Here is a 25,138-nt window from a genome sequence, read left to right on the forward strand (position 1 = left end):
TTCACTTGATGGAATGTTGTTGTTAATTACAGTTTGCCAAACGCTATATAACGCAAAAAAGGGATTGCAAAATTAAAACTTCGCTAATTTGACTTGGGCATCCTTGATTAAGGTATATTTGACAAAGCAACAGATTTTCTCGGATAAATAAGCACATTGTTTCGAGTTTGTGGTATCGAGAAAAAGTTAATCTTAATATGAGCGTTTATTGCCCACTTTAACGTCACACACACAAGCACCACCAGCGTATTGGAAATTCCCTTTGATGCGACCAGTATTTCTAGTTTACGACAATGTGACCTTGAATCGTTACGTGGTAAGTTCAAGGTCGCGAGTCATGGGAAAACGAGACGTTAGTAATAGGTTACTTGCGAGTGGTTCTTAGAAGATTAACCGAAAATGGTAATTAGTGGTTTTTCGCAGTTGACTCGCTGAACTTTCAACCCGACAATTGGCGCGAAGCAACTTTCCTAGAAATTTAATCACGTGTCTATTGCTTTATGACGTAACGTAGGCCAGAAAACCTCCTATTATATGCAAATTAATATTTAATGTCCCCATATACTTTATATTTAATAACAAAAAGCCACACCGTAATTTGCAGCTATTCATGTGAATGATGTTTGCGACTGAATATTCTTGAAATTACGCAGGGGCGTATTTTGGGGAAGCACCTATTGCGAAAATAGTATTTTACTCGGTTCTATATGATTTCTATGCGAGGTTGTTCAAATAAGGTTTTTTACAGATGCAATTCAGTTTGGGGTAGTTTAACACAAATTTCCACATTTTGGCGTAAAAACAAGTTTTACGCACAAAGTTTTTAGTGTAACCCGGTTCGTATTATTCTTTTGTTTGCCACCCGAGGAGAAATTCCTTCCAAGCAAGAAATTTTAAAACTTGAGTGGATGAATTTACTTTAACAGTTACATGTGGTTTGTAAACAGACCCTTTAGCTCTGAAATATAACCTGTGAAGTTGATAAAAGATTCAATTTCGAGATTTATTTTGTATGGTTTAGCATCTACTATTTAGTACTGTATATTGGGGAGGAATGAAAATGTTTTAAAGGAAATTCGTCGAAAAAGGTTGAGAACCACTGCGCTATGCCACAGCAGTGTTTGAATTGCGAAATAATTTTGTCAAACAAGCAAACACCGGCGTTTTAAGGTCATGTCAAATATATGACAGACCCATGTGCGAATTTTGCGACCGCTTTGACCTTGAAATTGAACTTGAATTTCGCAGAACAGACAACTTGACTTGAACATGATGAACCGGTTTGATTGTAATTGCCAGGTCGAGCTGACATTCGGACATTTTGACGTGCGACTAAATATTTTCAAGTGTTTTTTGTTCTGATTTTTAAATATTGTTTTTTCGGTGCCATTTTAAAGTCAAAGTTACTCCCAAATTTGACACCGTAAAGTGCAATAACTGAAAACAATTTTAGTAGGCCAAATTGATATTTGGGACAGTCAATCACTTTGAGCTTATTATGCCTTTCCACCTCCCAAAGAAAGTATAATTTGCATATATGCTATAGCATTGAATGACACAGTAGCCACGTTAGCATTGTAAAGTGCTACATCTTTAGCAGTGGTGGGATTCAGCCGGCTTTAGCAGTGGTGGGATTCAGCCGGTTCTATGGAACCGTTTCACAAACTTTTATGAGTTCAGCGAACCGGTTAGCATTACTGGTTACTGTCAATGGATGTATTGTCTGATAGCCACCTTGTACTATATGTATTAAGATAAAGTACAGTGTGTGTTGTCATTATTCTTTACTGGAGATGTACAAGTTCCACAAGCCAAATAGGCATTTTTTAAATGGTATATACAAGTACAATCTATTCAAATGAATGCCCAAACCGTGTTAAAAAGTTAATTTCATGACAAAATTGTGTATTAACTTGGTTTGGTTTTCTTTGGTCGAGTTTCGCACCTTGGATTTCGGAATGAGGCGTCGATCGAGATTCGTCCAAAACAGTGGTTCCCATCCCTTATCGATGAATTCCTCCCTTAACAATTCAAAACATTTTCATTCCTCCCCAATAGACTACATAGTAGATGCCGAACCATACAAAGATATTAAAATAATGGGGAATTTCACAGGTTATATTCGCAAAACTAAAAATGTCTATTTACTAATCACATGTAAAAATCACTGGTCTAAACAGAAGATCCGTAACTTCGCAGTATGAAAGGTAGAAAAAATGGTTTTGAATTTTTAATCATCACCACCAGATCACAGAGAGAGATTGTTTTTTAGCCGGTCTGTATGTTTCGTTTAATTTCCTTTCGCTTGTGTCATTTGACAGGTTAAAAAGTGATTAGCACCCAAATTGACGTTTGTGACGTACTTTTGCGTAAATTCGACTCTAATCAGCCGCAAAATTAGAGGTCAAATCACGGGCAGTGAAGGACAAATATCTATACTTAACGTGCCGGGCGCAATAACGAAATCACCCGGTCCCACTTTTCAACATCCATCTGTCTGTGATTTTTGAATGTCTGATCAGTCAACCTGCTTTCCCGTGAGCTGAATCTGATTAAGAGACTTCGGTATTCTTGAGAAAATATACCTACAAGAAAACCTGCCCAAGTAGTTGCAAAAATATATATGCTTGGTTGCAAATGGTTGTCGTAAATGTTCTTGTCATCATCTATGATTTGCATTCCATCTCATAAAACTGATGTGATGTGTTTTTAAATTAAACTTTATTCCACAAGGTCAACCATACTTAACACTAAATATCCGTATTGTGTTGATATTATATTATGTGTCCCAGTTTATATATTTGTTGCTTATTGTTTTCAGTTATTGGAGCAACGAGGTGTTTTAAAACGAGCGGAGTTTTCGGGGTTCGTGAAATCTACAGAGTGGCCAAAAGTGAGTTTTGTATTTAAATATCTTAAATACACCGTATATAGCTACATTGCTTCTTTACAAGTAAGCAGCTTTTGTTACCCTTCGTTTACCCTTTCGCAGTCGTTCAGTTTTTTTTCTGTTTGCAGCGTTAATTCTCTGTTCTTTAAGTTCGGCATTATGTGATGCTTATATATACTTTTATTGTGCTTTATCCTGTGGTTCTGTAGGAACTGAAGCTGCCAGTCAGGCGAACTATATGTATTCCATGTATATTCATTCACTGATTCTTTTACTTGGAATCTAAACCAAATTATTTCACCCCTCTAATTTTTTGACAGCTCCCATCGTGAGCGGTGAGGGTCACAACGTGGGGGTGAACAACCCTCTGGAAAGCCCCTCCTATTATTACGCGAGCCATCACCATGACAACCGCGCTCCCCCGCCAAGCCCTCTAGTGTTACGTCAGCAAGCAAAGTAAGCTCACTGCTTTGGTTTGTTTGTAATTATGTTATTGCATTTGAGACTAACATGCTTTAACATCGGACCGATGAAACATTTGACATAAAAAGTACTCACTGGCAGTTTTGTTGTGAAAATAATTTTTAAGTTGATGTCCCCAAAATTAGAAGTTATAATTACGACGAACGTTGGCACACAACTTGTGGTTTTAAAAATTCTAACAAGATACAGACAACACTTAACATAAAAACTGTAAAAGTTGTCGAAACGTGATGTTTTTTTTCCAAATGTTTCGGCTTTTCTCTGTCTTAACAAAAAACAATTTTATAACAGAAGATCAGTAACTTAAATGAAAAAGTTCCGTTACTGCAACGATCTCTTTTGGCTTTCTTTACTGTTCACTCAAACTAACACTTGTGTCAAAATATAATAGAATATTCTTCATAACTTAAAAAGAATAAGCAAGGTCATAAAAACAGTGTAAATTTGTCTTTATTTAAAATATGATTTCCATGAATTTACTTTTCTATTAAACTTTGTTAACATTATTTCAGTCAAAACAAACGCCTGAAATCATCGGCAAGCAGCATGTCAACCGAGGAACCGAACGGATTGGAGAGTGGGGGTGAAAACGACTCGGAAGCATTCTATAATCGACCCCCAAGTTCGCACCCCAGCTGGCAAGGTAACCATGGAAACTGTCACTCATCTTTTAGTCCAAATTTATAGTAAAAAATCATCAGCCAGTATTTTGTTGGTCAGAACATGCTGTTTCACATTTGCGAGCCATTAATATAAACTTACAAACCGGTAAATCGCAAACTAGTGCTCCGCGATAGATGTCCAAGTGTTCCGCATTTTTTCAAATTTTGCGTTTGCCTGCTAAATTTGTGGGGGAATATTGTCAGTTAATGTGCCCCACACGCTTGAAAAGATCAAACATCACATTTGCAAACCGTTGAAAAATTAATATCAGAACCATTTGCGTTTTTTGAGTTTCTTTCACAATGAATATCCGTCTCAAAATAAATTGCTCACTTCTATTTACCCCAAATCTACTAAATTCACCATTTCCCAATAGAAAGTCAGTGTTGTATTGGGTGTTTTGAAACCTTTGACCGAAAAAAAATCTTTGTGCATTACCATCATTATTCCAAATAAAGATTTCCATCCCTTACCTGTCGAGTTATTCATCTCTAGCTTGAACAGTTGCAAGCCACACACTCAAGCTCCCGTCACACTTAATCATGTCCGTTATTATCGGTGACACATCGCTACCTAATCACGCGGCTTATAATCCTAATTCCCATTCCAACAGGGAGTCCGCTTCAATCCCCAACGGCTAAACCGGCCCGCGTCCAATCAGATCTCGCCAACGGAGCAGCACATTCGTCTGTGACGTCACCAGGTACGACCTTGACCGTAAATGTCCTTCACTGCGTCACGTAGATATTACATGGATGTAATTTAAACTCCGTTTTCGTTGTTTGTCTATCAATTGACCCAAGGCAATGACTTTATTCTATAATTGATTATTACGTATCAATGACATGATTCCAGGTACGACTTTAACCGTAAATAACCTTCACTTCGTCACGTAGATATTACATGGATGTAATTTACGCTCCGTTTTCGTTGTTTGTCTATGAATTGACCCAAAACAATGACTTTATTCCGTAATTGATTATGTATCAATTACATGATTGTTACGTCACAGACATGCTTCCACCTCACACGCCAGGTTCGTCATCCAGTGCAGTGTCAGCATTTCCACGTCTGCAAGGTAAGTGGCAATCGAGACATTTAGATGAACTTATGTTTTAAGAGGGAGAGGTTATTTTATTCCACAAAAGATTAATTTTTATAAACGATTTAAAGCTTTAAACCTCAAAAGTTTGACGTTGGACATGTAGGGTATCCTGCATGCTTTATTGAAAACAGAAAACTTTTTGCTCCCCACTTACATTTTTTTGACTGGATATACTCCAGGGTAAAAAGCGATGGTTGTTTTTTTTTTCTTTTAAAATTTGGATTTTGTTTCAACTTTCGCTCATCATTATAAGGTGTTCAGAAACTTTTAGGTCAAGTACCAAGCATCGCCAATTTTAGGGTTAAATCCAGATGTTCTGTGGATAAAAGGGGATAAATAGAAATTATTAAGGGGTAACTACATCATCATTTTACGTTTCGTGACGTCATCCTTATGTAATGTCATAAGTAATAAAATTAGGTTTTTTTTAAATGAAATTAACTTGGTTGTTATTGCGGACAACAATAATGTTAGAAAACACAGGTTTTTATCTTAACTTGTCTTATTACTGAACATTGTAATTATTTGAAGGAACCCATTCAGCGGCGGCCTGGCATCCAGTTTTGCAACAAACTCACCCCTTTTCTTACGCCTCGCCGCAACCCTTCTACCACCCGAACCAGGATTTAAAGGATTTCGCCCAGTTCGCTTGTCTCTCTGCCGAAGCAGCAAAACACACACCCAGTCAGGTGGGAGAAATGCTTGTTTATAAAATCATGTTTGCAATCATCGATTGTAAACCGTTAAAAAAGAGATGACTCCAACAGTACTGTAGTAACGGACATATTTCCGAAGAAATTAAGTCTGCGGTACACCATGTAAAATTTACCTTAGACCAGTGGTTCCCAAACTGTGGGCCATGGCCCAGTACTAGGCCACCAAGACATTTTCAATGAGCCACAGAGCCATTTGAACAGATTCTACTGTTTTGTTCTACTGTAGATATTATGCGCTTTGTTTTGAAAAACATAATATTTGCAAAGAATTCCGAATCTTGCAGCCAAATTTCAGGAGCATGTATCTCATTAAAAATAAATCGCTAGAAACCATTTCGCCTGTTTTTGAGGGTTTTTTTTGTTTGTGCCCAAATTTACATCACGTGGTGAGCCACGAATCGCTATTAAATAGACGTTTGGGCCACAGACCAAAAAAGTTTGGGAACCCCTGTCTTAGACGGATACTGTAGTTGTACGTATAAATGATATTGTATTTCTAATTATTAAAACGGGTGTTGTATAAAACGACTAAAAAGATCAGTGTGCTTTAGTTAAAAACATAAAAAAATGTATTGTGGCGTATTGTTTTTGTTTTACAAAATGAAAATTAACAAAAACGTTTTGCGCCTTTTCGAATTTCCTGAGATGCCCAAGGTTGGGATTTAAACCACTTTAACGGGTTAAACAGCTCGAGCAGGAAAATACAAACCAGTCGACAATTCCGTTTCATTCACACTCAAAACCTAATTCCAATTTAAAAAGGGATTCGCTTACAACTACGAAAGTGAAAAAATAGCACAATTTTACGACATTTCCAGTGGTTCTCAACTGGTGGTCATTATGACTTTTTGGGTGGTCCACAGGGCGTCCACTAAATTTGTTGATAAACTAGAGATGATTGCATATTATATATTGAAAGAGTATTAAAATGTTAGCTGTTAATAAGTGTATCTCACTTCTTAAAATCGATTTAAAAGAATTATGTTTTAAACCCAAATGGTTGTTTTGTATACGAACTTCATTCTTGCTCCAAAAAGAAATGGCCCACGATATTATATTTACTGGACAGGTGGTCCATGGCCCGAAACGAGTTGAGAACCACTGTGCTAAACGAAAAAAGTTTTAGGCAAGATTTGAAACTTTCGCTTATTCTGCAAACATTTGCTGAACGCAGATTCTCAGTTATCACCCGCACACGATGCAGCACATGGCCCTCGGATCGTCCGGACTCAGTGGCGCCACTACGCGTCCGGTTACCCACCAACAGAGTTCGTCGCACGATGGCGCTGCAGCAGAAAGGTGGACTCACAATCAGATGGAAGAAAACCAAGGTGACTTTCACCCGATGCTCACCAACGACAGAATGCAAAGTAAGTCGCGCGATGACGTCATTAAAGTGACGTCATAAACTATATTCCAGTGATTCGCGAAATATTCCCTATAAATGCAAACATACCCTGGTGTTTTATGACGAAATACCGGTGTGTATGACAACGTTTCAAAGCTCATATTTTGTTATTGGTAATGAAAAGCATCCCTACCTACCACAATAAACTTGAAAATGGACATTCTTTGAACAAGTTTTGTTATGTTTTTCTGCCAAGTGTGCCGCGGAAGAAAATTTTAGTTATTTAATGCGCCGCAAGCCTAAATAGTTTGAGAACCACTGCTGTATACTAACAAGTGGTTGTTACGTCACAGATGTTGTGCCGGGTTTGAATCCCGACGAGACCTTGGTTGCTGAGGAACGACTTTTCCCGCCAATTCCGTCCATGATCGACGTGTCACGTGCCACCAATATAGGCGGGGCATCAGCGCAACCGACCAATCAGGGAAGCGCCCTGACACCGAAGGAATAAAGGAACCGTTTTCCTGACCGACTGAGGCAGATCTTTTCTCCCTATTGTTGAAAATCGTTTACCTCTGAGCTGGAACCCGCTTGTATGACCTCACAACGCACTCTGACACGTGGTCATTGTTACCTCACAATGCTGCTTGCCGGTTAATCAACTTGGCTTAACAGCTCAATGACTTTACACTTTCTCGCTTCTTTTCAAGTTCCGTATTTTGCTGCTTTTATTCCGTGAGTTCCGCGTTTCCGTACAGTTCCTCAATTTCCGCAAGTTCCCATCCCAGCTCGAACTAACCTGTAAATAATTAACTTACTTCAACTTAGAATAAATACGACATTGTTGACGTAACACTGCGTACGCGTTGACATCACAACAGACAACGTACGTCATGAATGACGTCATTTGATGTTCGTAGCAAGTAAGAAGCAAATACAAAAACAGTTTATGACGTCACTTTTGGTCGACACAACGTCATACATGTCAATTATGACGTATGTAATGTATAAAGTTGTCCTGTAGGAGGATTAAAACGTTCGTTACTTTGCGTTTTCTTTTTTTCTTCGCGCACACCCCTCTGTGTGTACAAGTGTTCTGTTCCACGTGCAATTGATTAGACAAGTTTTACGTCACGGGTGATGACGTCATGTACGTGATTTCTCTCTATCCGTCCTCACCGCGTCAAGCACTTTTTCACCCAGATTTAAAGGTTTACTCGACAGCGCCGCTTAGCGATCGAAAACTGTATTTCTGAACAAGTCGGTTTCTGATTTCTTTGAACCTCAAAAACACTCGGCGAATTTGACACGCCCTGCACGTCGCATTGTCATGACAACAGGAGTTTTGCCGAAGAAACCTTGTTTGTGTCGAACAACATTCGATTGAATTCTTGTTCGTTTGTGATTTTATCTTCTTAGAGTTTAAAACTCTCTAAAACCCTGAGACGAGAAGCGAAAACGGGGGAAACTGATTATGCATCACTTGTGGCGATTGTTACGTCACAATCACGAATTGTCACCATGTTCCAATCTTGCCGCTATTCCTTCTACTTCTCCTGCAAGTTCAATTATGACCTAACAATGCGCAATCGTAGCAAACCGATCCGAGGTGTATGACGTCATATTGCGTGTTTGTTAATTTATAACGTATTTGTTGCAAAAAGCAATTATTCGCGATTTGATTATTCAACTTGTAAAACAGCATTGTATGTGACGTAACAAGTGCAAAGTTCTTGTTACGTCACAATGTCTCATTCATATGTCATGGCTTTGCGTTTCATATAATGGCTCAAGGTGTTTTGATTCGAAATTCGTCGCAAAACAATATCAAATATCGAAAAACAAGAGTGAAAAATTTGATGATCTGTTTATTTCTTTTGATTTGTTTTGCGTGAAGGTTATTGTTTTGCGCAACACAAGATCTTGGACAAAAGTATTTGTTGCATTCTAACAAATAGTGAACAATACTGCCAATTCATACGAACACGAAAAAGTGTTGAAAGCCTGACAGTTCGTTTGTTTTCGTTCATCATTTATTGCGACAAATCCTGTCGACTTATCGAAATACAATATGACCATTAAAACACCGTTCCTTTTGACTATACAAGTATTTTAAATATAGCACCACCAGAAGAGTTGAACAATAATTTGGTTAAATATGAAAAGATGGAGAAAACGTCAGTTCAACGTATTCTATGACCATGAAATATCAGCAATTATCATCAAATCAAGGTTTTACAAACTGCAGAAATGATTGATAAGAACCTTGACAAAAAATGCGATTCCGATCACTCCATGTCATTTCAGTTGAAGGTAAATAAAATAGCCATTCCATTTTTTCGATTTTTGGGGCTCAAAAATGAAAGAAAAATCCGGTATTAAGTGGCTTTTCGCCGGAATATTCCAGTTGTGAACTGGTTTTGATCGATTTCTGCCTCCAACCGAACCTCCAAACCGGTTTTAACCGGAATCGGAGAGACAAAATTTTGATCCGATTTTTGAAAAAACCCTAAAGCTATAGCCTTTCCATTTTTTCGATTTTCGGGGTTCCAAAAATGAAGAAAAATCCGGTTTTAAGTGGCTGTTCGCTGGAATATTCCAGTTTCAAACTGGGTTTGGCCGGTTTCGGCCTCCAACCGAACCTCCACACCGGTTTTAACCGGAATCGGGGAGACAAAACTTTGATCAGATTTTTGAAAAAACCCTAAGGCTATAGTCTTTCCATTTTTTCGATTTTTGGGGCTCAAGAAATGAAAGAAATATCCGGTTTTAAGTGGCTTTTCGCCGGAATATTCCAGTTTCAAACTGGTTTTGGCCGGATTCTGTCTCCAACCGAAGCTCCAAACCGGTTTAAACCGGAATCGGAGAGACAAAATTTTGATCCGTTTTTCGAAAAAACCCTAAGGCTATAGCCTTTCCATTTTTTCGATTTTCGGGGCTCAAAAAATGAAAGAAAAATCCGGTTTTAAGTGGCTTTTCGCCGGAATATTCCAGTTGTAAACTGGTTTTGATCGGTTTCTGCCTCCTACCGAACCTCCATACCGGTTTTAACCGGAATCGGAGAGACAAAATTTTGATCCGATTTTTGAAAAAACCCTAAAGCTATAGCTTTTCCATTTTTTCGATTTTGGGGGCTCAAAAAATGAAAGAAAAATCCGGTTTTAAGTGGCTTTTCGCCGGAATATTCCAGTTTCAAACTGGTTTTGGCCGGATTCTGTCTCCAACCGAAGCTCCAACCGGTTTAAACCGGAATCGGAGAAACAAAATTTTGATCCGATTTTCGAAAAAACCCTAAAGCTATAGCCTTTTCATTTTTTCGATTTTTGGGGCTGAAAAAAATGAAAGAAAAATCCGGTTTTAAGTGGCTTTTCGCCGGAATATTTCAGTTTTAAACTGGTTTTGGCCGGTTTCTGCCTCCAACCGAACCTCCAAACCATGCAGTTTAAACCGGAATCGGAGAGACAAAATTTTGATCCTATTTTTGAAAAAACCCTAAAGCTATATAGCCTTTCCATTTTTCGATTTTCGAGGCTCCAAAAAATGAAGAAAAAAACGGTTTTAAGTGGCTGTTCAGCGGAATATTCTAGTTGTAAACTGGTTTTGGCCGGTTTCTGCCTCCAACCGAACCTCCAAACCGGTTTTAACCGGAATCGGAGAGACAAAATTTTGATCCGATTTTTGAAAAAACCCTAAAGCTATAGCCTTTCCATTTTTTCGATTTTCGGGGCTCCAAAAAATGAAGAAATATCCGGTTTTAAGTGGCTGTTCGCTGGAATATTCCTGTTTTAAACTGGTTTTGGCCGGTTTCTGCCTCCAACCGAACCTCCAAACCGGTTTAAACCGGAATCGGAGAGACACAATTTTGATTCGATTTTTAAAAAAACCCTAAGGCAAAAAAAAAATCCGGTTTTAAGAGGCTTTTCGCCGGAACATTCCAGTTTTAAACTGGTTTTGGCCGGTTTCTGTCAACAACCGAACCTCCAAACCGGTTTAAACCGGAATAGGAGAGAAAAAATTTTGACCCGATTTTTTAAAAACCCTAAGGCTATAGCTTTCCGTTTTTTCGATTTTCCTCGAAACCCCACAGACTTGGTTTGAGACTCGAACCCCTACTGACTTGATTTGAGACTCGAACCCCTACTGACTTGATTTGACTTGGGAATCGAACCCCTACTGACTTGACTTGAGACACGAACCCCTACTGACTTGAATTGACTTGGGAATCGAACCCCTACTGACTTGACTTGAGACTCGAACTCCTACTGACTTGATTTGACTTGGGAATCGAACCCCTACTGACTTCACTTGAGACACGAACCCCTACTGACTTGACTTGACTTGGGAATCGAACCCCTACTGACTTGACTTGAGACTCGAACTCCTACTGACTTCACTTGACTTGGGATTCGAACCCCTACTGACTTGACTTGACTTGGGAATCGAACCCCTACTGACTTGACTTGACTTGGGAATCGAACCCCTACTGACTTCACTTGAGACACGAACCCCTACTGACTTGACATGAGACTCGAACTCCTACTGGCTTCACTTGACTTGAGACACGAACCCCTACTGACTTGACTTGACTTGGGAATCGAACCCCTACTGACTTGACTTGAGACTCGAACTCCTACTGACTTCACTTGACTTGGGATTCGAACCCCTACTGACTTGACTTGACTTGGGAATCGAACCCCTACTGACTTGACTTGACTTGGGAATCGAACCCCTACTGACTTCACTTGAGACACGAACCCCTACTGACTTGACTTGAGACTCGAACTCCTACTGACTTGACTTGACTTGGGATTCGAATCCCTACTGACTTGACTTGAGACACGAACTCCTACTGACTTGACTTGACTTGGGAATCGAACCCCTACTGACTTGACTTGAGACTCGAACTCCTACTGACTTCACTTGACTTGGGATTCGAACCCCTACTGACTTGACTTGACTTGGGAATCGAACCCCTACTGACTTGACTTGACTTGGGAATCGAACCCCTACTGACTTGACTTGAGACTCGAACCCCTACTGACTTGACTTGACTTGGGATTCGAACCCCTACTGACTTCACTTGAGACACGAACCCCTACTGACTTGACTTGAGACTCGAACTCCTACTGACTTGACTTGACTTGGGATTCGAATCCCTACTGACTTGACTTGAGACACGAACCCCTACTGACTTGACTTGAGACTCGAACTCCTACTGGCTTCAAGGTAAATAAAATAACCATTCCATTTTTTCGATTTTTGGGGCTCAAAAATGAAAGAAAAATCCGGTTTTAAGTGGTTTTTCGCCGGAATATTCCAGTTGTGAACTGGTTTTGGCCGGTTTCTGTCAACAACCGAACCTCCAAACCGGTTTAAACCGGAATAGGAGAGAAAAAAATTTGACCCGATTTTTTAAAAACCCTAAGGCTATAGCTTTCCGTTTTTTCGATTTTCCTCGAAACCCCACAGACTTGGTTTGAGACTCGAACCCCTACTGACTTGATTTGAGACTCGAACCCCTACTGACTTGATTTGACTTGGGAATCGAACCCCTACTGACTTGACTTGAGACACGAACCCCTACTGACTTGACTTGACTTGGGAATCGAACCCCTACTGACTTGACTTGAGACACGAACCCCTACTGACTTGACTTGAGACTCGAACTCCTACTGGCTTCACTTGACTTGGGATTCGAATCCCTACTGACTTCACTTGACTTGGGAATCGAACCCCTACTAACTTGACTTTGGTCACGAACCCGTAGTGACATGACTTGGCACTCGAACACCTACTGACTTCACTTGAGACTCGAACTCCAACTGACTTGACTTGAGACTCGAACTCCTACTGACTTCACTTGACTTGGGATTCGAATCCCTACTGACTTGACTTGACTTGGGAATCAAACCCCTACTGACTTGACTTGAGACACGAACCCCTACTGACTTGACTTGACTTGGGAATCGAACCCCTACTGATTTGACTTGAGACTCGAACCCTACTGACTTGATTTGACTTGGGAATCGAACCCCTACTGACTTGACTTTGGTCACGAACCCCCACTGACTTGACTTGACACTCGAACCCCTACTGACTTGATTTGACTTGGGAATCGAACCCCTACAGACTTGACTTGACACTCGAACCCCTACTGACTTGACTTGACACTCGAACCCCTACTGACTTGACACTCGAACCCCTACTGACTTCACATGAGACTCGAACCCCTACTGACTTGACTTGGGACTCGAACCTCTACTGATTTGACTTGACACTCGAACCCCTACTGACTTGACTTGAGACTCGAACCCCTACTGACTTGACTTGGGAATCGAACCCCTACTGACTTGACTTGAGACTCGAACCCTACTGGATTGACTTGACTTCAGACTCGAACCCCTACTGACTTGACTTGACACTCGAACCCCTACTGACTTGACTTCAGACTCGAACCCCTACTGACTTGACTTGGGAATCGAACCCCTATTGACTTGACTTGACACTCGAACCCCTACTGACTTGACTTGACACTCGAACCCCTACTGACTTGACTTGACACTCGAACCCCTACTGACTTGACTTGAGACTCGAACCCCTACTGACTTGACTTGGGACTCGAACCTCTACTGATTTGACTTGAGACACGAAACCCTACTGATTTGACTTGAAACACGAACCCCTACTGACTTGACTTGACACTCGAACCCCTACTGACTTGATTTGAGACTCGAACCCCTACTGACTTCACTTGGGAATCGAACCCCTACTGACTTGACTTGACACTCGAACCCCTACTGACTTCACTTGACACTCGAACCTCTACTGACTTGACTTGAGACTCGAACCCCTACTGACTTGACTTGAGACTCGAACCCCTACTGACTTGACTTGAGACTCGAACCTCTACTGACTTCACTTGAGACTCGAACCCCTACTGACTTCACTTGAGACACGAACCCCTACTGACTTCACTTGACACTCGAACCCCTACTGACTTCACTTGACTTGAGACTCGAACCCCTACTGACTTCACTTGAGACTCGAACCCCTACTGACTTCACTTGACTTGAGACTCGAACCCCTACTGACTTGATTTGACTTGGTAATCAAACCCCTACTGACTTGACTTGAGACACGAACCCCTACTGACTTGACTTGACTTGGGAATCGAACCCCTACTGATTTGACTTGAGACTCGAACCCTACTGACTTGATTTGACTTGGGAATCGAACCCCTACTGACTTGACTTTGGTCACGAACCCCCACTGACTTGACTTGGCACTCGAACCCCTACTGACTTGACTTGGGAATCGAAACCCTACTGACTTGATTTGACTTGGGAATCGAACCCCTACAGACTTGACTTGACACTCGAACCCCTACTGACTTGACTTGACACTCGAACCCCTACTGACTTGACTTGACACTCGAACCCCTACTGACTTGACTTGAGACTCGAACCCCTACTGACTTGACTTGGGAATCGAACCCCTACTGACTTGACTTGAGACTCGAACCCTACTGGATTGACTTGACTTCAGACTCGAACCCCTACTGACTTGACTTGACACTCGAACCCCTACTGACTTGACTTCAGACTCGAACCCCTACTGACTTGACTTGGGAATCGAACCCCTACTGACTTGACTTGACACTCGAACCCCTACTGACTTGACTTGACACTCGAACCCCTACTGACTTGACTTGACACTCGAACCCCTACTGACTTCACATGAGACTCGAACCCCTACTGACTTGACTTGGGACTCGAACCTCTACTGATTTGACTTGACACTCGAACCCCTACTGACTTGACTTGAGACTCGAACCCCTACTGACTTGACTTGGGAATCGAACCCCTACTGACTTGACTTGAGACTCGAACCCTACGGGATTGACTTGACTTCAGACTCGAACCCCTACTGACTTGACTTGACACTCGAACCCCTACTGACTTGACTTCAGACTCGAACCCCTACTGACTTGACTTGGGAATCGAACCCCTACTGACTTGACTTGACACTCGAACCCCTACTGACTTGACTTGACACTCGAACCCCTACTGACTTGACTTGACACTCGAACCCCTACTGACTTGACTTGAGACTCGAACCCCTACTGACTTGACTTGGGACTCGAACCTCTACTGATTTGACTTGAGACACGAAACCCTACTGATTTGACTTGAAACACGAACCCCTACTGACTTGACTTGACACTCGAACCCCCTACTGACTTGACTTGAGACTCGAACCCCTACTGACTTCACTTGACACTCGAACCCCTACTGACTTCACTTGACACTCGAACCTCTACTGACTTGACTTGAGACTCGAACCCCTACTGACTTGACTTGAGACTCGAACCCCTACTGACTTCACTTGAGACTCGAACCTCTACTGACTTCACTTGAGACTCGAACCCCTACTGACTTCACTTGAGACACGAACCCCTACTGACTTCACTTGACACTCGAACCCCTACTGACTTCACTTGACTTGAGACTCGAACCCCTACTGACTTGACTTGAGACTCGAACCCCTACTGACTTGACTTGAGACTCGAACCCCTACTGACTTGACTTGAGACTCGAACCCCTACTGACTTGACTTGGCTTGGGACACGAACCCCGGTAGACTTGACTTGGGACTCGAACCATTTCTGACTTGACTTGAGTTTTATGATGTATTTTATATCTTCCATAAAATACTTGGAGCTCGAACTTGCAGAGACAGAAGATAAAAAAAATTATTACGTCTTCACTTTCATTAAATAAACAGCCGTTATCCATTTGGACACATGTTCCATTCCACTGATAGAGAACTTAGCATCTGGATTGATTGTTTTAAGAATGCTTGTTGGGTAAGAGATTATCACCTTTCTGTGTGCTACTTTCAAATTATGCCTTTCTTCAAATTATTTTTTCTAATAACACAAATTCTGCTGGATTTGCGAAGGCATTGGTTGTACTGCTACTAGCTGTTGTAGTTTTACGTTTATACAAAACTTAACAAGTCTGGTGTTTCTAATAAACAATAACGCGAGCATTACTAAACAGAGCCGAAATACGTAAATCGTTTTACTACATGAAAATGGTAGAGCTACTAACACCATACGTTTCTCCTGATCCAAAAGTGCTTAATTTTCGACAGGTGGCGCAAAGAGCACTTTTTTCATTTAAAACGGTATATCTCAAAAAATGCTAACGGTTAGGGCTATTAGGGTTGGGGTAAGGTATTAGCACTTAAAATTCAATAAAACTAACCCAAAAAATTAGTTACTAATGCAAAAATTTTATGTAAATATTTCCCAGCCCAACCCATTTATAGCCGCTAAATAAATAGTTCAGCTCTTTACGCCACCTATCGAAAATTAAGCACTTTTGGATCAGGAGAAACGTATGGTGTTAGTAGCTCTACCCATGAAAATACGTTTTGCTTGGTAGCTATAACAGAAAACAGTGCACATTTCTCAAGAAACAACCAGAAGCACTCATCCTTAACTATAACAATGTGTTTGTAAACCATGGTAAGTTATCCATTGTTTATGATCGTTTGTCAAGTTTGGGCCTCCAAGCTGTCAACATGTTGAATATGTTTTCTTTTCTTTGTCGTTTTTACCTTGAGCCGATTTATTATTGGTTAGGTATTCTTTTTTATTTGATTTTTTCCCTTTCCGCTGCAATAAAAATCATAAAAAACATCTGTACCGCTTGATTTAAACCCACTCTACCATTGGATGGTTTCCAAGCTAAGCAAACATACGTCACAGACATGTTTGTTTTGGTCGGGCTCGTTTAATAAAAGCTTCAACAAACGCGAGACGCAGCCTATTTATAATGCAACCGAATAGATTCCTGATAATATTAGGGCAAATAAATAAAGAATTTATAAGCTTGTTTTGATTTGCCTTTGAAAGTAGGACAAATCTGTATCATTTTCTTTTTTAGGGCAATGAGTCCAATGATTACCTAAAATGATTACTTTTGCGATTTGTTGCGTATTTTTTAAAGCAAAAGGAGTTTTACATTATTTTCTTGAATAAAAACATTACATTTGTTACTACAACTGTTTTAATGCAATAATAGTGAAAATAAACAGATTATAACAGTTTTTGTCTCAAAACTTATCTTGACATTGAAAAGTTAAATTTGCAAAAAGTAATTATTTTTTGTTTTATTGTAGTTGGATTTGTATTTAAAGTTGTAAGCAATTAAATTCAACATGAATAGGAATCATGCTTTTGCCGTTTTCCTCTGTAGCCTTGCTGCTGTGATATTAATTTCGGCTTCTATTGGAACTGAAACTTGGACAGTTAACACATTCGGCTTACTTGGGTATTAACAGTTTTGTAACCACTGACAACTGATTAAACATAACTAATTTACAATCTGCTAATTTGGTGCAGACATCAGGCAAAAGCAATAGAAGAAATACAATTTAAATTTGTAAATTGACATGTATTTTAAAATTGACCAGTATTGTACCATTTCTAAAATATGCCAGTCACATAAATAAATAAATCTCAAGTTTTCAGAAATTGTCAACAGTTCTACATTACAAATGTCAAAATTATATTTTCTATGTATACAGTTACTCTAATTTTTAAATCACATTACAACTGTTACAGGGCGACTGGGGAAAACGTAACTTGTCGTGGGACTCGGACTCTTGGTTTATTCAATGGGGTTGACAATTATCATACAAGTGGTGATAACTGTTTCAGAGAGGAAGTAATAGCAATTGATGGTATGTGTAGTATACTTGCTTTTTTTAATGAGTAAATGCTTTTAGGTCAGCTTGTCTTTGCCAGTAATATAAACACTTTTTTGTGTTTTCTAGTGTTGACTGAAGATACTCTGTCATTCAATCGTAGTCTATTGTTCGCTGTCATCTCATTTTTGGCAGTTGCATTGTTCTTTTTGGTAACTGTGGTAGCTGTGTCATCATACAACCTATGTGCACGGCCGTATGAGACATATGCCGGCCCAATTGGTTTACTTGTGTATCTGTCAACTGTAGGTAAAAATCCTGTTTTTACTTTTTTGTTTGTTTTATTAATAAGAGAATCCTCCATCTCCATCTCTCATGGTAACTGTTATAAATAACAACCTGCAGTTCTAGTGGATCTTACTGTATTAGTAATGTGATGATTTATTTTGTTAAGGCATCAGGTTAGACTACCTCAATGGTCAAACATTTTTACCATACTACTGGACAGTTTTATTGGACAATTTGCTATTAAAAACACAAAATATAAAAAAATTATTTGCACATTCATTTAATATAGAGGGTTTGACTGATATTGGTAAAAAGTTAGTTCAAAATGTTTTTCTAGCTTTGTCATGCATACCTTAAAACATCAGCTAATATTTGCACTGTGCCTTATGGATATAGGTCAGGGTGCACAACCTTTTCGCTATGACGGCCACTTAGCAAGTCCTTAATTTACCAAATGGCCGCAAAGTGCCTTCATATTAAAAGAGTTAAGATATATCTTACAATATCTCATCTGCTGGTGGCTAAAAACCCAGATTAAAACAGTTTCATCTTTTTACTTGATGCATTGATTCAGCTGGGCGATTTGGTAATCAACCTTAATTGCTTATGACCTCATCATCTGTATTGTTAGGTCAGATGTTGCCTGTTTATTTGATTGTTTGCACGTAATAGACAAAAAGTCTGATGCGTATTGCTACCGGGCTGGTAATTATGGGTCCCCTTCCCTGAAGGGGACACATATTATTTTTGTCCATATTTTTTTTCTTTTTTTCCGTCTAACGCGGATTTGTTCCCATGTTTTGGTCAAGAAAGAATGGTTCAAACTTTTTCAAATTTACACACATTATAGATATTGGTCTAAAGATGGTCCATGTGAATTTTGACCCCGTTTGATCCCCCGGTTCACCCACAGCCCCCCAAAACGTGAAGTTTTTAAAACGGCTATACTTGCTAAAGCAGATGTTCAAATTTGCACACACTATAGATATTGGTCTAAAGATGGTCCATGTGAATTTTGACCCCGTTTGATCCCCCGGTTCACCCACAGCCCCCCAAAAAGTGAAATTTTTAAAATGGTTATACTTGCTAAAGTACTTTATTTAGGAGTTATATGCTTTGTTGTTTGGTGCAATATAAGGTATTTCAAAGAATTTTGTACTTTTACCCATTTTTTCAAAGAATTTTTGTACTTTTACCCATTTTCACCCCTTAAACCCCAAAATATTCGTTTCTGTCTAACGCTGGTTTGTTAAATGCGTTTGGTCAAGAAAGAGTGCTTTAAATTTATTCAAATTTGCACATATGTTAGTTATTGTTCCAAATTTGATCCTCCTGAAGTTTGGCCCCAAACGACCCAGCGGTTCACCCACAGGCCCCCAAAACGAAAAAAATTAAAAACGGCTGTACTGACCCAAGTACATAATCTGAGAGTTTCATGCTTTGTTGGTTGGTGCAATGTAAGCTATTCTAAAGAATTTTGCAACTTTTTATTGGATTCACCTATTTTTACCCCTTAAACGCCAAAATAATAAGTTTTAGGCCAGAAATACAAGCCCTAATGTGCTGAAATGTTAAACAATTGTTTGCAGTAGGTTATTCATTTAGTATTTAAAAATTTGCCTTAATCGGCCAAATAGTTACTTTTACAACCCATAATATGTGTACACTGTAATTCACTTGTTTACGATTAAGGCGGGTGAATACAGTGAGAGTGCTCAGAATTCACTTGTTTACGATTAAGGCGGGTGAATGCAGCGGGAGTGCTCAGCTTGACGTCCGGACGGACGTTTTATGAGACAGTCGTGTTGGTGATTAGAAATCAGCTGTTTTTGCGCAGCTATGCTATGTCGTTTTATTAAGTTAACACGCACATTTTCAGTTTTGGAAAATTGTGTTTAAAAACTGACCTTGAACGACAATATCAAGGTCAAAGCATGAGATTAAATTGAAAGTATTTTTCCTGTTCTTATTTACTGTTTTTTGTAATTATATGACAATAATGATGCAAAAAGAATATGGACAAAACGTTTTTGGTTAAGTTTTTCCTTAAGAATCTAAAATTAACCAGGATGTTTGTTTACCATAAATCCGCACAAACGCGCATGTGGGGACCCATTCGTTTTTGCTTGCAAAAACAATCATGTGTGTAGATCAAATGATGTGTATAGTAAATAGGTAAATATCTAACAAAGATTGTGCCCTATTTTTACTGTAACCAAATCGCATATGCATATGTGAGGGGGCCCATTAGATTATGCTTGCAGAAACAATTATGTTATAAAGTGCCAGGAAAAAGATAGGGACCCAATGCCAAATATATATCTATGATAAATATAGTAAATGGTATATGTGATACATCGTTAATTGTGATGTAGCATATATAAACTGGCAATATATAGGAAAACCACTATTCTAGTTATTATTTCAAGTTCCTCAAAATGTATTCAGACCAGTGTTTTAAAACCAAATATCTGGTAAACTTCTTTAAATCAATTCCCAGGCGCTACATACATTTTAATACACATTTTTACAGCAGCATAATTTTGTCTTCGCGGCCGCAGCTTGTGCACCCCTGATAGGTGTATGTACTTGATAAGCTGGCACAAACATATGTATGTGATAGACAGTCCAACCTTGAAATGACATAGGCCATAAGGGTTTGCATTAACTAACTGTCCCTACATAACAAAAATATGTTAACTGTTTAAAGGGTTATGCAAGAGTAAAAAAGGGTTGGGCAACCTGCTCCATTATGTTGTTTCAGTGCAAACAACACACTGAAAAGGGTCTTTACGTGCCTCAATATCAAATTAATAAGTAACTTGTATGTTTGCATTACCATGATTGTATTTTCAATGGAATTTGTTATGTTTTGTTTGACAGTGGGAGCTGTAATTATTGCGATGATCCTCTACATTGTGATCGGACTTACTGAAGTTAACACATCAAACCCACAACCAGCGGTAAAAGATTTTTTTTCCTTCCAAACACAGCTTAGTCATGTCCTTACATCGCTTATATTTTTATCAAGGGCCACTGGTTTGTGTTTCTGACAAAATATATGTTGTAAAACAAATTTCTAAAAGACGTCGAAACGTCGGAATAAAATTACATTTGCCAGAAGAGCTCTATAAATTTGATATTTCTAAAACTTTAAGTTTCAGCAAAATCTGCAGTGAGCAGCATTTTTTCACCTCAATATTTGCTAATGTAATATTTAAGGTATTTCTCTGTCTTATGGTTTTAAACTTCAAAACAAGAGGTGCTCATTGCAGTAATTGCAATTTATCGCAAATGTAGAATATTGGTAGATAAAAAATATGTAAAAAGTACATTTTAGCCTATCATCTAATCTGTCATATGGTTTAAAAACCTGGTGACCTGCTGAAGAATTTTAACTGAATCAGAAAATGTATTAAAACACAAAAATAACTATTCACATGTTTTTAAACACTCACTCCAAACCTTTTTGTAACTAAAGAACCCTTAACTCACAAAAACAATTCAATTATGTGGATGCCCATAAACAATTAACTCAGTTAAGCGGCATGAAAAATTTTAAATTTTCCATGTTAAAAAACCACTGCTTCAAAATATTTGTCAAAAATGTAGCAACCTGTTCAAACTCTTTTTTTTTATAAACTGGTGTTACTTTAATCCCTGCATTGTTGCAGGCATACGAAACTCTTCACTCAGACTTTGGTTTCTCCTTTTACATCTTTATTGCATCATACCTCCCATTGTTTCTGGCCTTACTCGCCACCGTCTTTTCAGAAAAGAACTTCGGAAAAAAGATAAAAACTAAAGTTTTTCACTCATCTCAAACAGCCCATGCCCAAGAAATGAAAGCCTCGGATATCATGTTTTAATAAAACAGAACTATTTCCTTCATTTGTCACCTCCAAACCAAATTATGCTGGGATCGTAAATTTTTAAAGAATTTTTTCACGCAGAATTAGGAATTGGACCTGATATTTAGTGATAACTTTTAACTACCAATTAGTATAATGTGACAAATATAGTTAAAGCATTTTACCACTCAATCTTATGTTTACCTTACCACTGTTTGAGATATCATAGGTCAAACCTCTTGCAATAAAATTGTCTTCTGTTTTGAACTTGTTTTTCTGAAGTTTGATGTGCTCACTAACTCGACAATGAGTCGTTAAATGTGCAATTTTTCCTTTGTTTGAAACTGTGTTACATCTGTACTCAAAGGGTTTGTGCATACATATTGTATAACATTTGTGCTAAACCTTTTTTAGTAATCATGCATTTTAAAGCATTTAGTGCATTTATGCTCTTTTGCAGCTCTGTGTTGACTTAAGCAATCAAAAGTCTTAATTCAAATGAATGCATGGCATAGCATTTGTTTTGAATCAATGTTTGATGGTTCATGATGACTTTTTGGTGTTCCACATGCTGTCCTTTTATAATTGGCTATTTTAATGGCAATTGGAGCATACAAATTATTAAATATTCTGCATTAAAAAATGTGCAGATGCATTTTGGGAGCCGCTGCCTAAAAAAGTTGGCAATAATGGTATCAGGATGCAGCAAATCTAGCAACCTTTATTCCGTGCTTGTTATATGTTGGTGGTTTATTAATTTCGTGTGCAATAATCCCTGCATTGTTGCAGGCATACGAAACTCTCCGCTCTGACTTCGGTTTCTCATTCTACATCTTTATTGCATCATACCTCCCATTGTTCCTCGCCATACTGGCTGTCGTACTTTCGGAGAAGAACTTCACAAAAAACATGAAAACCAAAGTTTTTCACTCATCTCAAACAGCCTATCCCGAAGAGACAACAAAAGATGAAATTTTCATGTTTTAACAAACAAAAACAAATTCTTTCACTTAAAGAATCACATCTACAAACCAAACTATGCTGGGATTGTAAATTTTTTAATAGAGGTTTCTCACACAAACTGAAAACATTGGACCTGATATACTGTGATAATCAGACTAAAAACTTTAACAAGTCTGAAGTCATCCACCATTTTATTTTATGTTTATCAACATATATTTCACCTGAGTAACAGGCATCATCATTATCTTATTCAATTGGAATAAAAAAAAACGTGGAAGACTTCAGACTTGTTCTAGTTGTCAGTCTGTTATTTCACACGACTGTTGTCTCCATCTCTCGATATATTGAGTCTCTGGTGACTCGTGATTTATATTCTACTACACACAGTTAGTCATAGCCATTACCATCCTATTAGTATGATGCGACAGGTATAATAAAACCTTACTTTCACTCAAGCTTATGCTTACCTTAACACTGTTTGGGATATCATAGGTAAAATCTCTTGCAATCAAATTGTCTACTTTTAAACTCGTTTCTTTATGTAAAGTTTATCATACTCGTTAACTTGACAATTACTCGTTAAAAGTGCAAAAACAACTTTTATTTGAATCTGTGTTATATTTGTGCTGCAACGGTTTGTGCATACTGATAGTTCAACATTTGTGCTAAACATTTCTTGTTGTAGTTTCTGCATTTCAAATCTTCAATTGCCTTTATGATCTATTGCAGCTGCCTTCAATTATAATCGCTTTTTATAAATTGCATGACATAAGCATTAGTTGTAAATCAGTGGTTCTCAACTAGTGGTCCATGATAACTTTTTAGCTGTACAGGGTGTGACATACTTTAAACAGTTGCGTATAATTTATTTAATATTTAGTTAAAAAAAATTGTAATTTAAATACAGTGAATTATTTACCATTTTAGCTGTGCATGCTTGCTCTAACCTTACTAAATATGGATTTTTAAAATATTTTCTAAATTCAAATGGACATCCATGACTTAAACGAGTTGAGAACCACTGTTACAAATGCTGGTAGTAATTTTTATTTTTGTGTTATTATTGCAATCTAACAATCGCATACTGTCCATGTGTTAAAGGTCATTTCTGTCGATTATTGAACATTTCTTCTCATGATGGCCAGTGTTTTCAACTTTTTGCAATCCAAACCAAATGATCTTCATATATTTGCCTCAATCATGAACAGACACTGTTGTTTAACATGCGTACTGTGTTGCAATCATTACGAAACAATATTCCGAATCTTAATACATTTAATTGTTTATGTGTTCCTGCTTATTCTAGTGCGCTTGTACAGAAAATGTGTTGATTGACTTTAGTATATGATGGAGTATACATATCTGTGTTACCATGTACCCTGTTACTCTTGTAATGGCTGTTTTTTATTATTTTTTAAAAAATTAATCACTGTTACAACACTGGGTAGGGTTCGAACGGTCAAATTTTTTTTAATGAGTAACTTTTATTCTTCTTTTGTAAATGTAATTGTAAATAAACATTGAAGCAATGAAATTTTAACCTCATTTTTTAAAAAAAGGGGCAAAGACTATAGCTTTCCTTTCGTCAAACTCAAAAAATCTAATATTCCAGTTTCAAACTGGTTTAAACCGGTTTTTGCCTCCTACAGAATCTTGAAACCAGTTTAAAGGTAGACAAAATTCTAGATTTTGGGGTTAAAAAGTGGAAGATAAATCTGGTTTTAGGTGTTTTTTGCCGGAATATTTTAATTTTAAACTGGTTGTAGTCAGTTTTTGCATCCTACTGAACCTCAAATCTTGGAGCTTAAAATTTTGATCTGATTAAAAACGAAATACAAAGTCTACAGTACTATTTCATTACCACTTAATTTAGGTTCCCTCTACCATTGTATGGTTTTCAAGCTCTGCAAATAAATGTCACATATATGTTTGTTGAGGTTGGGCTTGTTTAATAAAAGCTTTAACAAACAAACTCATTACACAACCTGTTAATAATACAACCAACTAATTAGCTGACATTAATTAGGCAAGTAAATGGTTTTAGCCTTTGAAACTAGGATAATATTGAGACAGTTGATTTTCCTTTTTAATTGCAGCAAATAAGTAACTGAATTT

At 38.3% G+C, this 25,138-nt stretch overlaps 2 protein-coding genes across 5 annotated transcripts in view; both read left to right on the forward strand.

Annotated features, from left to right (window-relative positions):
- The window catches only part of LOC145224062 (nuclear factor 1 X-type-like), a 54,135-nt gene extending 44,846 nt beyond the window's left edge, over positions 1–9,289 (forward strand). For both annotated transcript variants that reach the window (XM_080090490.1, XM_080090491.1), the window contains exons 5-12: positions 2,822–2,893; positions 3,211–3,346; positions 3,886–4,016; positions 4,650–4,739; positions 5,049–5,114; positions 5,673–5,830; positions 7,032–7,227; positions 7,559–9,289. In XM_080090490.1, coding sequence (XP_079946616.1) covers positions 2,822–2,893; positions 3,211–3,346; positions 3,886–4,016; positions 4,650–4,739; positions 5,049–5,114; positions 5,673–5,830; positions 7,032–7,227; positions 7,559–7,716 — 1,007 coding nt within the window. In that variant the 3' untranslated portion in view covers positions 7,717–9,289. The remainder of the gene's footprint in view (positions 1–2,821; positions 2,894–3,210; positions 3,347–3,885; positions 4,017–4,649; positions 4,740–5,048; positions 5,115–5,672; positions 5,831–7,031; positions 7,228–7,558) is intronic.
- An 8,109-nt stretch (positions 9,290–17,398) lies between these two features.
- Positions 17,399–24,557, forward strand: LOC145224719 (uncharacterized). 3 transcript variants are annotated; one of them, XM_080091280.1, is made up of 5 exons: positions 17,399–17,545; positions 17,839–17,957; positions 18,051–18,230; positions 21,093–21,172; positions 22,850–24,557. In XM_080091280.1, the coding sequence occupies exons 1-5, from the start codon at positions 17,433–17,435 to the stop codon at positions 23,045–23,047; spliced, it is 690 nt and encodes a 229-aa protein (XP_079947406.1). In that variant the 5' UTR covers positions 17,399–17,432; the 3' UTR covers positions 23,048–24,557. The 3 variants fall into 3 exon arrangements, with proteins under 3 accessions (XP_079947406.1, XP_079947407.1, XP_079947408.1); XM_080091281.1 differs by lacking the exon at positions 22,850–24,557 and adding an exon at positions 21,884–22,838; XM_080091282.1 differs by lacking the exon at positions 18,051–18,230.
- The last annotated feature ends 581 nt before the right edge of the window (positions 24,558–25,138 follow it).

The sequence above is a fragment of the Phallusia mammillata genome, chromosome 4 (genome assembly GCF_965637545.1).
Source record: "Phallusia mammillata chromosome 4, kaPhaMamm4.hap1.1, whole genome shotgun sequence".
NCBI classification, from domain to species: domain Eukaryota; kingdom Metazoa; phylum Chordata; class Ascidiacea; order Phlebobranchia; family Ascidiidae; genus Phallusia; species Phallusia mammillata.